Genomic DNA, 13,849 nt, shown 5'->3' with positions numbered 1-13,849 from the left:
TTATGCTGCTAATTGTATGTTATCATTATTGATTGTGTTTGCCTGAAGATGAACTTGAAGTCTTATTATTGTATTCGTATGGCAACTGCTCCCTCTAGCAGTGGTAACAGGCGAAGCTGGTGCATGATGGCTTCGGACAAACATACATCTGGTCTTTTGTTATATAGTATAATAGTACTGTTCTACCTTATAGAACATCTAAAGAAAGAAATATATGTATGCATTCACCTTTTTTTAACAATACTTTGTGTCTGTCTTTCTAAGTCTTATCTTTTCGTAACTTATAGTAATGTATTCAGTGATGTCACTTCCTATGGGGTCATCTGGGTCATTAGTCAAATGATATTACTTTCAATAACCCTCCCATTTTGGTGATTTCACATCACTGCCTAAGCTCCACCAATAAATTGGAGAAGCTGGCACCCATGGGTACAGCCATTTGGCTGTGGCAAAGGTCAATAATTAAGTCATATAACCCGAGCGGGGGGGCCTTACTGGTCAGGTAATGCCCCGGCGCATAATTTAGAAGTCCGAGCAACGCAAAATTGGGGTTGGTGTAGGGGAATGAGAGGATAGGGCTGGCTGGTATTAGTCTTCTGTCCCAACATTCCAATGCTTCTCCTTTGTCTTTCCTTGTTTTAAACTCAACACTCCACCTTCATTAAGTGGAAGGTTCTAATAGAAATAATGCCCCCTTCTTTGGGCGATTGCCTGATGGAACAATCCATTGACCCGCGTTCAAAGCCTTCACTTCACACACGACCCGGTAAAGACACTTGGAATGCAGCAGCATTGCTTAAATAACAGTAGTACTGTTTTGAAATTACACTAAACAAAGCAATAACGAGCAATTTACCAAAAGGCTGTTGGTTTGTCAAACCTAACTTGTTTTAATACTCTTTACTTTGGAATTTTGATCTTGAGCAACTACTTTGAAACTGATATTTATGCATTATTAATATAAAACCAGGCATTGATTTGGCGCAGTTATATAGTGATGATTTCCCAATGTAATGGCTACCAGTTTAGCGATGTCAGAAGGATGAAGGTCTGACTGAAACCGGAATTAGTATTTCTGATGTGCAGACTGGCCCCCTGTCAGGGGCGAGCAATTAACCTCTGAGCTATCCACCCATATGCAATGTTTTTACTGATTACTCAAAAAATAAAAATCATAACACTTGAGAGATGTGCACATACCTTTGAGATTTCGGGACAACTGGGTCATCCATGGAGGACATTGTGAGATGAATTGTTATGAAATCATTACTAAGAAATCTAGTTGCGAAATATGGGACTTTTGACTTTGGGTTGCAAGCGATTCGCGGAACAAATAAAGGAATTTCCACTGCTTAAAAATAAAATGCCTCTGAAACCAGTAGCCAGGGTACCGATAAAAGAAACAACGCAGGAGCGAATTCAAAAATGGAACTGGACTGTTCTCTGGGGCAGATATGACCAATGATAGAAAATGCATGCACTATACTTTGAATGGAGGTGTGGTGCACTAGACACATTTGTCGTTTTTTTTCTTTTATTCAAGGGTTTACAGATGAGTTAGTTAACGTTTTCCTGCTGATGGGTGAATCCTCATGGTCAAGGTCCTCTGTCCCTCATGTGCACCCACCTCTGTCTACAGTTGGCAACGCCGTTGAAAAGTTATTATTGATTTGTGAAACCAGTGAGTTTTAACTTGTACAACTTCTTCAAAAGCATGTATATTCCTTTCGTACTGTCCAGGGTTCCGCATACCCGGAAGGACCAAGGGGTGAAACAAAACAAAACAAAAAACAATTTTGCAAAAGATATCATGCCTACATTTGATGACCTCTTGGAGCATATTGGAGAATTTAACCTGTTTCAGAAACAAACGTTTTTCATTCTGTGCTTTATTTCAGCTGCATTCAGTCCTGTGTATGTGGGCATCGTGTTTTTCGGCCTTGTCCCTAAACATCGGTGCAGGGCCCCGGGAGTTTCCGAGTTGAGCGCGAGATGTGATTGGAGCCTTGATGAGGAGATCCGTTTGACAGTTCCAGGGCTGGGCGGATCCAATGAGACTTGGTTCGAGAGCCAGTGCAGGCGATATGACGTTGACTGGAATGATACTGCTCTCGGCTGCACCGACCCGCTGTCCCATTTTACCAGTTACAACCGCAGTTCCATACAGCTCACGACCTGCACGGATGGCTGGGTGTACAATACTTCCGGGTCCTCTATTGTGACCGAGGTAAGCCAAATTTGATTCGAAGCATCTTTTTCCATATTCTTTGTTAGCATTTATGAATGAGTATGTATGATGCCAGCACTTTAAGAGCCAATCAAAAAGCACACTACCCAGATTGTCTCTCTCTTATTCGTTTGGTTCACTACAACCCATGTAGTGAGTAGAATAGCAGATATTGTTTTTCGTTTTTCGGGCTCAGTTAAACCATTATTGTAAACCGTTTTACAGTTATAAGTATAGCGCCCATTTTAAACCTTGTTATAGTCAAATAAAAGTAACGCCCATTTTCAAATAAATAATTGCCGGTGATATTATGTGCCCGTTGTGTTGCTTTGTACTGTGGGCAAACTGCACATATTGTTTTGCAAACGAACTTTGTCTCGGCTACAGAATTTGAGGAAAGATCAACATTGTTTAAGCATTAAATGTGCTTGCCATCACTGTATTATGACAGTAGGATTCTGCTGGCCCTGATATTGCCATGGCCAGTTCATTGATTTCAGATTCTTATACATTGATTGGACGATCGAGAATAGGGGGCGGGGGTAGGGGGATAGCGGTTTCATTAGTTATTTGCCATTTTTTTCGCCCAACCTACTTGTTGTTTTATCCCATTTACCCCACCTCTGATGCATCCTTCACAATATACTTATTTGTGCTAGATCTATGACTTAGGCCAACGCCCGCTTTGTCCCCTCTTTGCAAAAGACATTGGGCCTCATTACACGGTAGGCGGAGGACCAAGGTGCAATTAGCACCTTGGTCCATGCTGGTAAAATACTGGCACCGCCTTGGAGGAAAGGGGAATTACCGCCCTATTCCAAGGTTGGCGGGGCGGTAATTCCCCCTTCCCCATTCCCATTTTTGCCCCATAGGGCTCTAGGGGAATGGGGAAGGCGCCAATTACGGTGCCGCAAATTGCAGTACTGTAATTAGCACCCTGGTCCCTTTGCGGGTTGGTTGTTAACGCCTGCTAAACAGCAGGCGTTAAAGTACCAACCCGCAAAGGGACCTCGTAGTAAGGCGGTAAGTGTTTACTGGTACCGGTGCTCTTACCGGTACCGGTAAACCCTTACCGCTGTCCGTGTAATGAGGCCCATTGTTTTGGGCAAGGCAATAGCTGGGTCAACGACTGATCTATCTTTTGTGACCTGGCCAATATCAGGCTCCAAACCCTGACACTTGTTTTCCTTCTCCTACCATTACCCTTTTTACCAGGAACTCCTTGTCCCATTAAGACTCCATGTCACCAGGGAACTGCCTGCTTCAGTTCTGGGCGTTAGTTTTATTTTACAAAATTGAAAAGGAGTGCGGGAGCCCATCTACTGAGAACGAACATGGGTCAAATACCTTGTTCTACCGAATTTCTTTCACCCAGGAGAGTCTACAACCACGTTTTAGCTCACTGCACCCTTCACAGAGGAGAAATATCAATTTTCCTATCAGTCTTTCTCACACGGACCAGGCCAGTCCAGCACCGAAATGCTAGGCAATTCTCTGCTGAACAAGAATACCATCAGCAAACCCAGGCACGTGTTTGAGCCTTGATGGCCTCCTCAGTGAGAAGAAGCTGAGCCTTTCTAGGGCACAGTGAGCAAGAGGTCCACGTATGGATAACCCTTGGTTACTTAGGGTGAAACCCCAAGTTTTACAAAATTGAAAAGGAGCTTGGGAGCCCCTCTACTGAGAACGAACATGGGTCAAAAACCTGGTTCTATGGAATTTCTTCAAATCATTAGGGTCTTCACCCACGTTTTAGCTCACTGCACCCTTCACAGAAGAGAATTAACCATTTTCATATCAGTCTTTGTCACACGGACAAGGGCAGTCCATCACCAAAATGCTAGCCAATTCTCCTCGGAACAAGAGTACCATCAGCAACCCCAGAGACGTGTTTCGGTAGCTAAGGGTAATCCAGACGTTGACCCCTTGCTCATTGTACCTTAGAGAGGCTTGTCTTCACCTCAATGAGGAGGCCCAACAAGGCTGTGTCTGGGGTTGCTGTTGGTACTCTTGTTCAGAGGAGAATTGCCTAGCATTTCGGTGCTGGACCGTCCAAGTGGGTGGGACCGGACTGATATGCAAATGGATATTTCTCCTCTGTGAAAGATGCAGTGAGCTAAAACGTGCTTGTAGACCCTCACGAGTGGGGAACCTACCCAGAGAAAAGGTTATTTGGCAGAGTTCATTCTCGGTAGAGGGGCTCCCTGACCTTTCGCATATTATTTTTTTTTTAGTACATTTTATTCAATTGAAGTGAGCCAAGGCCACTCCTACCACACTGCATTTGAGAGAAATGAAAGCCTAACACCGAGTCATGGTGATTCATTTAGGGGTCTGCAACCAGCAGACCTCCAGAGGTGTTGGATTTGAGCTCCCATGAAGTTAGTGCCAAGTCATTTGTGTTTTTCTTGCAATGTGCGTTTCGAGGCAGAGTTTTCCATCGATGTTGAACCGAAAGGGACTTGACCCAGGTGTCCAGATGGGGTATTAAGCACTAGAGGTGCATAGCTGAGAGCCAGGTCTGCATGTCAGGCTGTTCAGTGTTGTTGGTCAGGAGTAGGAATTCAGTCTTGGAAGGGTTGTGCTTCTGGTAAGCACTGGACATCCACAATTGGATCAATGAGTGGCAGACCATGCGCCTGTGGATGTCTTCGATGGAGGATATCTTGGGTAGAGTTGCATGTCATCAGCGTATTGGTGGATGTGGATGTTGTGTGGAGCAAGAAGGGTTCCAAGTGGTTCTATGTAAAGATTGCAGAATGCGGGGAGAGGCTGGATCCTTGCAGGACTCCATAGGTAATGGTTAGAGATGGTGATCTGGAGAAATCCATTTGTACAAACTGGTGGCTATCAGCAAGATATGATTTGAACCACCTGAGGATGTTCTTGTTGATCCCATTCAGCGATGTATAATGTCAGTGGGTGTTCAATGGTGTACTGTGTAAAAGGCTGCTGAGAGGTCAAGGGAGAACCAGGAGGCAAGGATTGCCATTATCAAGGATTTTAAGGGCATCGTCAATCACCTTGATGGTAGCCATTTTTGTTTTGCATCTGGGTCTCTGTTCAGTTTGGTAGGACTGAAGGAGGTTGTTGGCTTCGATGTGTTGGAGGAGTTGCATGATTACTGCTTTTTCAAGGATCTTACCTAGGAAGGGAAGATGGTGATGCAGCGGTAGTTGCTGAGGACATCAGGGTTCACTGTTGGTTTCTTGGGAAGGAGGAGGATTTATCCAGTCTTGAGGGTCGAGGGGAATGTGCTTTAGTTAGGGAACTGTTGATGATTGTCAGGTAAGGAAGGAGTGCTTCAGTCAGAAGGTTCTTGAGTACTGATAGCAGGCAGGATGATGTCCGTGTACGATGTGGCCTCGAGGGATGCTATGGTGACAGTGAGGTCTTCCATAGTGAGTGTCTTGAAAGTTGTTCAGGTAGTTGTGGTTGGTGGCTCATGCTGATCTTGTTGATTAAGAAAGAGTTCATGGTGGTGGATTTTTTGATTGAGTTTAGTACGGGTGGGTTGGGCAGATGGTTGATGTGGTGCCTGATGTCTTTGAAATGGCAAACCTTTCACTGTTGGCCTTAGCTATGGTGTTATCATTATAGTTGGACTTGGTAGTGGTGATCAGTCCTCAGTGTGTTGCACAGAGTTCCTTGAGCAGGGCAGGGTTGGATGGGCTGCAGGATTTTTGCCAAGTCTTTCCTTGTTTTCTGATGGTTCGTTTGTTGACGTTGAGTTCTTGGGTTTGCCATGTTGTGGAAGGTTTATGCTTCAGGATGCGTTATTTCACTGGGGCAAGGCAGTTGATGTTGGTTGTGAGGGTGGTGTTGAGTTCTTGGAGAGCGAGTCAGAGTCCTGGTTCGTCAGAGGTAGATCAGCCATGTAAAGTGCAGTTTGGTGAAGTCTTTAGTGAGGGCCTCCACTGGGAACATCTTAAATGTTCTGAAGGCTTGTTTGCCTGACTGGTCTCTTCTGACTAATGTCAAAGGGGATTGCCAGATGGTCTGACCAGTCGAGTGGGTTTGGAGGACTGTGATGGAGGTTGGGCAAGGTGGTGATGATGAGGCCAAGGATATTGCCTTTCCTGTGAGTTGGGTCTTTTGTGTAAAGTGTGAGATTCAAAGTGTTCAGTAGGCAGTGGAGATCTTGCTTCATTGACTTGGTCGCTGGGTTGCCAGGGATGTTGAAGTCACTGAGGAAGATGTTGGCATGTGTGAGACACATGGTGTTGATCAAGTCTGTCAAGTCTTCGATGAAGGATGCATTGTGCTTGGGTGGTCTGAAGATGAGATGAAAAGTGACTTTGTCCGTTGGGGAGAACGGGACGTGGCATGAAAGATTTTCAAACAAGCCAATAGTGGCAACATCCAGTTGGGTAAATGGCCATGATGCCTTGATGGCGGGGCCTCCCACCATCTTGCCCGGCGGTTTCGTTGTAGAATTCTGCAGCCATTGGAGATGAGGACATCTAGGATGTGGGTGCAGGTGATTATCATCCAGGTCTCGGTAATGAAGATGGCGTCCAAGTGTCATGTGTGGTGATGAGGTTGGCTATAACTGCTGCATGGTTGTTTGCTGAGCAGACATCGTCAAGCATCACTTTTTGTGTATTTGTAGATGATGGAGTGCTGATGGGTGTCTATGGTGATACAGGTGAGATTGCTGAATGGGGTGTCCATAATGATGTTGGTGAGCAGGATGGTTGGTGATTGTAGGGATGGGCTGTGGGGACAGAAAGGTGAAATACATATTTGAGGGAGCTTACCTGATGTTGGAGGAGCAAGGGTTCTGGTCCTGGGTCCTCCCAGTCCTAACAGGTTCAAATTGGAATTGCCCTTTCATTCATCTGCCCTTCACTCCGGGATGGCCGGATGAGACATGCTCTTGATATAAGAGTTAAGAAAGAAAAGGAAGGGACAGGGCTAAGCAGGTGGGTGGGGCTTAGGTCACATGACCAAGATCCACTTGCATCTGCTCACCAGCTGCAAAGGAAAAGAGGGTGTTCGGAAGATGCAAAACTGGTCACATGGTGTCACGCGCCCCTGCAGATGACGCCTAGGGAATCAGTGAAGGACTCGCCTCCATTAGACTTGCCCATTATGTTCTTTCTCCGCGCTCCGCGATCTAGTGAACCGCCACCACAAGGTTCAAAGCCACACTCCTCCCGGCAGTCAGCGCGTTGCAACCCAGTAACCTTCTTTGTGGGTTAGACGCTGTTGTTATTTCTGTCCCGCTCGCTCTTTGAGCTTTGTTTCCATCCGCCTTGCCTTTCCATGCCGGCTCCAGGCTCTGCCCCTCATGGCTCTGCCTTTCTCTTTGCCGGTCCGCAGTTCCCTTGCTTTCCCTCTCCCTCTCTTGGTTCTCTCTCTCTCTCTCTCGAGCAGCATCCCTGCCTTCCGGGCTCCGGTCTAGGCTCTCGCTCGCTGCTTGGCTCTCTTTCTCGCTCGCCTCAGGTTTACTCTGGCTCTTCGCCTCCACCTCTCCCTTTGCTGTTTCCTGGATTACAGCATTCTGCAGCTGTTTGCTGTGGGCCCCCCAGCACAGGGTTCTCTCCCGTGCTTCCCCATTGCCTGTGCCAGGGATTCGCTACCTAGCTTCTCCAGTTTAGGAGTGCTCTCCTTACACCTCCAGACCAGAACCTGCCCTCCTCTTGGCTACCATTCCGGACAAGAACGCTGCTCAAAACCTTCCCAAGGATTACACCATCTACTTCTTCAGCAAAGCATAAGGGTTTTTTTATGCTTACATAGGCTTTTTAGTTTAGTTTAGTTTATTATTTGTATAGCGCGCCATACCCTGGAGTATCAGGGCGCAAACAGACAAGGATATGCTCAACTTAGTTACAGGTACATAGAAATCAGATGAAGGTACAGAGATGCGCCGAGCTTGGTTACAGATATGCTCGGCTAATTGCAAGTACAGGAAGAGGCAGGAAGAGTAGACAGATATCAGCAATATTACAGCAAGCAGATATGAACAGGGAGAGATCAAGGACAGGGGAGCAAGGAGCTTGCTCCTGTTCGCGTAATATATAATTATATACAGTAATGTACAATTTTTCCCCTATTGTGGCTTCCCCGGGAGAGGGGCCACAGGTCTGCTAGCTGCGTAGGTAGTCACTGTGTCTTCCTTTCGGGGTAGACCCTATCTTCAGAAAAAAAAGGACTACCGGACCAGGTGAAGGAAGAAGAAGTCGCAGCTGAGCTCCAGTAGTTCATGCGAGGAGGAAGAATTTTTCTCAGATTCTGGTGAAGAACCCAGGGAGGTTGACACTTGGTCAGCAGCCTCCTCAGTGATATCTGCCTGAAGCTGGACTGGAGTCCTTAAGTAGATGTCTGGAAGGTGTGAAAACTGGTGATGGGCGGAGCAACTGAGTGGCAGAGCCTGGTCACATGACAAACAGCCTCCTCAATGTTGTCTGTCTGATGGTCCTTACATTTCCCCAGCCTGTACCTCGATTTAGTGTTTGCATGTGTCATGATGTGTAGTAGAGGGTGACAGCTCACTTATGAGTCCAAGAGGCCAGGAGTTCTTGTCTCTCCTAGTAGTAATTAGTAGTAATTATCCCATGATTATATCAGTGCCCCTAAATGACGCAGACACCCTCATCACCCTTACTACCAAAACAAAACCTGCACGCTATCTGAATGATGCATGCCCACCTCAAGATGCATCCAATTGCATCACCGCCCTCACTCCCCATGCGCTCAATATTATCAACTGCTGTCTCTCACATGATACTATTCACCCTGCTCTCAGAACTGGAAAAATGTCAGCCCTCCTAAAAATAATCAACTCTCGACCCCACACCCAGAAATTACTGCCCATCACTATCCTGCCATACCTCACCAGAATCATTGAACGTGTCATTGCTACCCAACTCAACAATACATCACCACAATCTACTCAACCCCTTCTAATCTGCCGTTAGACCTCGAAACATGACTGAGACTGCTACACTTCACATCACTGTCAAAGGACACAGCACTACTCGTACTCCTCGACCTCTCTGTAGCATGTGACACCAGCGACCACACCACACCACTCTACTCAACATCCTGCCCCACAGGATGAAACTCTCAGGCATCATCCTCAAGTGATTCACCTCCTTACTTACTGACAAGACACACTTTGTCTCCATGCCCCCTTTTCGATCCAACCCCACCTAGGTCAAGTACAAGTTCTTGCAATGCTCCTCCATGTATTTACTCCTCTTCAACCTATATGTTGAATCCCTTGGACAGACCCTTCTCAAACACAACATACATTTCTCTCAGTATACAGATGACACACACATATACTTCCAAATCTCATCCTCCTCACAACTCCACTTAATCAAAAGCTGTTTCTCCACAATCACCACCTGGATGGCCTCCCACTTCCTCAAGCTCTCAACCCTTCCAAAATGGAATACCTTCTCATCTGCCCCCCAGAGAAAAACCAGAACCGAGCCCTAGAGCAAAGTACTCATCATGGACACCCCACACATATCACTCTCCACACCTGTGAAATCCCTTGGCTTCACCATTGACCCCCACCTTTCCTTCACACACCACATAGCTGCTGTCACCAAAACATGCAATCTACAACTACACCTATGAAAGATCAGACACATCCTTCCTACTGATGACTTCCGCAAGCAGTCATCCAAGCTGGACTACAGCAATTATCTCCTCGCTGGACTCTCCAGCAGCACCCTTGCCCCCCTGCAAGCTATACAGAACACGGCAGCCAGACTCATCCTCCACCTACCAAAACATTCGGACATCACCCCATCTCTCACCCAGCTCTGCTGGCTTTCCATACCCCAAATAATTGTCATCCAAGGAGTTTACATTGTTTTTAAAGCCATCCACCATAAAACCCCATCTTACCTTCACGACAAACTCAAACCCATCACAGGCACAAACACCAGACAAGTATGCCAGCATCTCCTACACATTCCACTCTGCAAACTTACATGTGCACAAAACAAGCATTTACCCACTATGCACCCAGGGAATGGACCACCCTACCTCTTCACATCTGCACTGCACCCTCCATCACCACTATCAGAAAGAGCCTCAAAACATTCCTGATTCCCCACACATAACCCTACCCTCAATCTCATCTGCTACCACTTGTGTATCCTAATCTTTCTATCCTATACTGAAAACATTTAGTAACTTCTGTTTCACCTCCCACCATTTTAACCTTTGAACTTTGCACGGTGCTTTGAGTCGAGACCCTCTGGTTATGGCCAGCACAAAAAATTCAAATAAAATAGATGTGGAGCAACTTCAAAATACCAATGACATTATGTCCATGGTGCGGATAAAAGTTATTTAACTTGAATTTCTAAACTCATGAAGAGAAAATTGTTCACCAACTAAGAATTTGGTACTTTACCGATTGGTGATACCCTGGAAATGTGACATACTGCACCAACACTTAAAAAACATTAGCTGGCATGGAGCGTCTCAAAGAGTGCAGTCTCTGGAACAAGATCATTTAACCGTGGAGTGTGTTTCTACATGGCGCCATTTACTGCTGCACCAACACATAAAAACCACTACTAGGCGTTAAGTGTCTCACAGAGTGCAGTCTCTAGCAGTCTTTGGCAGTAGCAGGCAGCATTGTGAGCTGAAATAGAAATGTGCATAAAACAATCTAGTATGAATAATCAAGCTCTGATTGTTTGACTCATAAAACGGTTGCACAGTAATAGAACTTTTTTGAATCACACTCCTTCTAACACCAGCCTAACTATCTAGTGTCACATGCTCAGCCCTAGATGTACGTCCTGCAAAGTAAAAGATGGGACCAACTACACTAAATATGCCGAACACCTCTAAGAGTGAATTTTGTGTCGATCAGGAAGCTGATTAATCAGTACTGAAAGTCACGCAATTAACCTCTGTAGGCTCTAAAACCCCAGGATCCTTAAATTGATCCAGTGCAAAATCGCTGACTTTCTTTCCAGTCTGGGTGATTAATCAATTTTTGTAGCAGCAGATGAGGCTGATTGCCTGATTAATCTGATCCACGATAAAAATATTTATTTGAATCAAGATCCAGTTGAAATTTCTGATTCATGATCTCTATCAACAGAACAGATTTCAGGGGAAGTCACAGAGGCTAAACAGCAGTTGCCAGACTTAGTCATTTCTTTTAAGGGGTCTTCCAAGGGTCTTCCTAGCTGATTAATGTACTGAATGATCCTCTACTGCTATCACCTTCATTATTCAATACTGAGACTTCAAAAGGCTGCAATCCCTCTTCATTTTCATACAACCACTCTCCTACAACCTTAAATTCACCTCAGTTACTGGGGCTATTGAATCAAGTCCGCCAGATTGGTCCCACTCATTGTTTGCACTGAACTTTGTGCTCGACTTGCTAGTTAAACTGTATGAAAACATTCATTAACGGCAAGCTTTCGGATCTTAAGTCCCTTCTTAACATCATTAATTCCAAGATGGTATTTTTGGAGGGGTATATTTGTGCTCAAGCGATCTCTGTAAAAACTGTAGTGAAGGAAACATCAGGAAAGTCCCTGAATATTTGCTCTGTACCTGAGGCTTCCCATTCCCCATCATAATGACGTAGCTAGATTACCTCTGTGGAAGCTAAACCGTACACGTTCAGGTTTTTTTCTTCTGCAACAATAACCAGGGGATCTTCAGATAACCCTCCAGATGTACCAACCAAATTGAAAAAACAGACTAAGCAGAATAACTTGAGAAAAAGACGAAATTAATAAGATTCCATTGATCTAACAACTACTACACAAGATTCTTGTTTTGTAAAGTTGATATCGAAAACCCAAAACTCTCTTGATTAGGTTGCCAAGCGATCCTTATAAGGCCACATTTTTTTATGTTTTATTTTTTATTAAGTTTTATATGCCATAACCACAACCACCACAGAGGGAAACATGCCCTTATGTAATACAGAACATTTAAACAACATATATATGTTTCTAGCGATCCTGACTACTGCTGCTATATAACACCCCCCCTCGTAGCCTCCATGTTAATTAGTCAATCAAGTATAATTACTGCATCTACCTCCTCCCTCTGCTGTTCACTTTCTTCCCCTCCCACATTTGCGAACAACGTTACCGTTAACGCTATCCATCTTTGTATGTCTATTCCAGTCTCTGTATTTTGCATTTTGAGTGCCTTTTTCCACACCCCTGTTTCCGCTGTGCACCACTTTCCCAAATCTTTCCACCATCTGTGCACACTTGGTTCTGTCGTATCTTTCCATCCCATGGCTATACTGCACTTGGTCAATATATACATCAAGTCTTTGAGTTTCATCAGTGGCTTATCTTTCGCATTCCTCTTATATAACCCCAACATGCATGCTTCCGGTGTCTTGACATCTAGGTTAATGCCCCCTTGGGCCGCTTTGGCTGCTATCTTCCCCCAGAACCCCAGTATATCCGGACACCCTCAGAACATGTGTGTAAGGCCTGTCTCCTCCCCCCTGCATTTGGGGCACTCTTGCTTCCCAGCCCCTTTGAATGTAGAGATAACAGCAGGTGTGAGGTATGCCCTTTGCACTATGTACTTTTGTATTAACTGTAGTCTGGCATTCCGGGATACCGACTTGTGATATCGCTTTATCTCCCCCCACTCCTCATCGAATGTCTTCCCCAATTCCCGCCCCCATTTGCTTCTACAATTCAGCTTAGCCCGTGAGGTGCAGTTTAACAAAATCTCATAAATTCTGGACACTGTGTGTCTGCCTTCCGCCACTGTAAGCAACATCTCGATATCATCACTTTCAATATCCCCCTCCATAACATTTGGCCACCTTCTGCGTGGCACCCCCAGAACCGTGTTATGAAACAAGAACTGTCCTGCTTGTATCCTAGCCTCCTCACGTAACTCCTCAAACGTTTTCCACCTTCCTTCGTTCCTCAAATCCCCCACCGTAGCCACTCCACGTCTGCCACCTTGTTTCTATCATGGTCCTATCCCCTTCACTAAACCCTAGAACCGCGACTATCGGTATCTTCGGACAGAGTGGGTTCGCCATCCCCATGACCTTACAGGCCCTGTGCCAGAGTAGAGTGCCCAGTTTCACCAGGTATAGACTCTCATGCCGCTCCTTCGCGGGAGCCCAGAGGAGGTCTCTCAGGTCACGTTGCCACAATGAGGGCTGCAGTAGCGCTGTCTCTATTGTGGGTTCCTCTGCCATCCATTTCACAACGTGCTGCAGTTGGCACGCCAGGAAATAAAGCTCAAAGTTCAGTACCTTTAGTCCCCCCCTGGTTGTACGGCCTCTGAAGTGTACTCAGAGCTACCCTATTGCGCTCGTCTTGCCACAGGAACCCCCTGCACAACTACTCCAGTTTTCGAAAGAAACACCCCGGAATGTTGTATGGGATGTTTGCAAAGCAGTGCATAAGTCGTGGTAATGCCACCCTTTTTAATAATTTTTAATAATTTACGCCAGAATCCCATGGAAGCGACTAGTCCCGTCTTGGCGTGCACCGTGTTATCCACATGCTCTTGATAGCGGTCCCTATTCATGTTAATACCCAGATATCTAAAGGAGGTCCTCCACCAGGGCAGAGGGAGATCAGGCAAGTTCCCCTCCTCTCTCTTTGCTGTGGCCGCCAAAGGGAACAAACA

The 13,849-nt window shown here is 45.7% G+C and overlaps 1 protein-coding gene across 3 annotated transcripts in view; it reads left to right on the top strand.

Annotated features, from left to right (window-relative positions):
* The first annotated feature begins 1,724 nt into the window (after nucleotides 1–1,724).
* The window catches only part of LOC138453708 (solute carrier family 22 member 2-like), a 442,975-nt gene continuing 430,850 nt past the window's right edge, over nucleotides 1,725–13,849 (top strand). For 2 of the 3 annotated variants that reach the window (XM_069606817.1, XM_069606816.1), the window contains exon 1: nucleotides 1,725–2,227. In XM_069606817.1, the coding sequence (XP_069462918.1) occupies nucleotides 1,811–2,227 (417 nt within the window). In that variant the 5' untranslated portion in view covers nucleotides 1,725–1,810. The remainder of the gene's footprint in view (nucleotides 2,228–13,849) is intronic. The other variant, XM_069606815.1, reaches the window with a different exon arrangement.

This window comes from Ambystoma mexicanum, chromosome 4p (genome assembly GCF_040938575.1).
Source record: "Ambystoma mexicanum isolate Mex_15411 chromosome 4p, UKY_AmexF1_1, whole genome shotgun sequence".
Classification (NCBI taxonomy): Eukaryota; Metazoa; Chordata; class Amphibia; order Caudata; family Ambystomatidae; genus Ambystoma; species Ambystoma mexicanum.
Note: the sequence above shows the minus strand (reverse complement) of the source record. Positions and strands in the feature narration are given on the sequence as shown.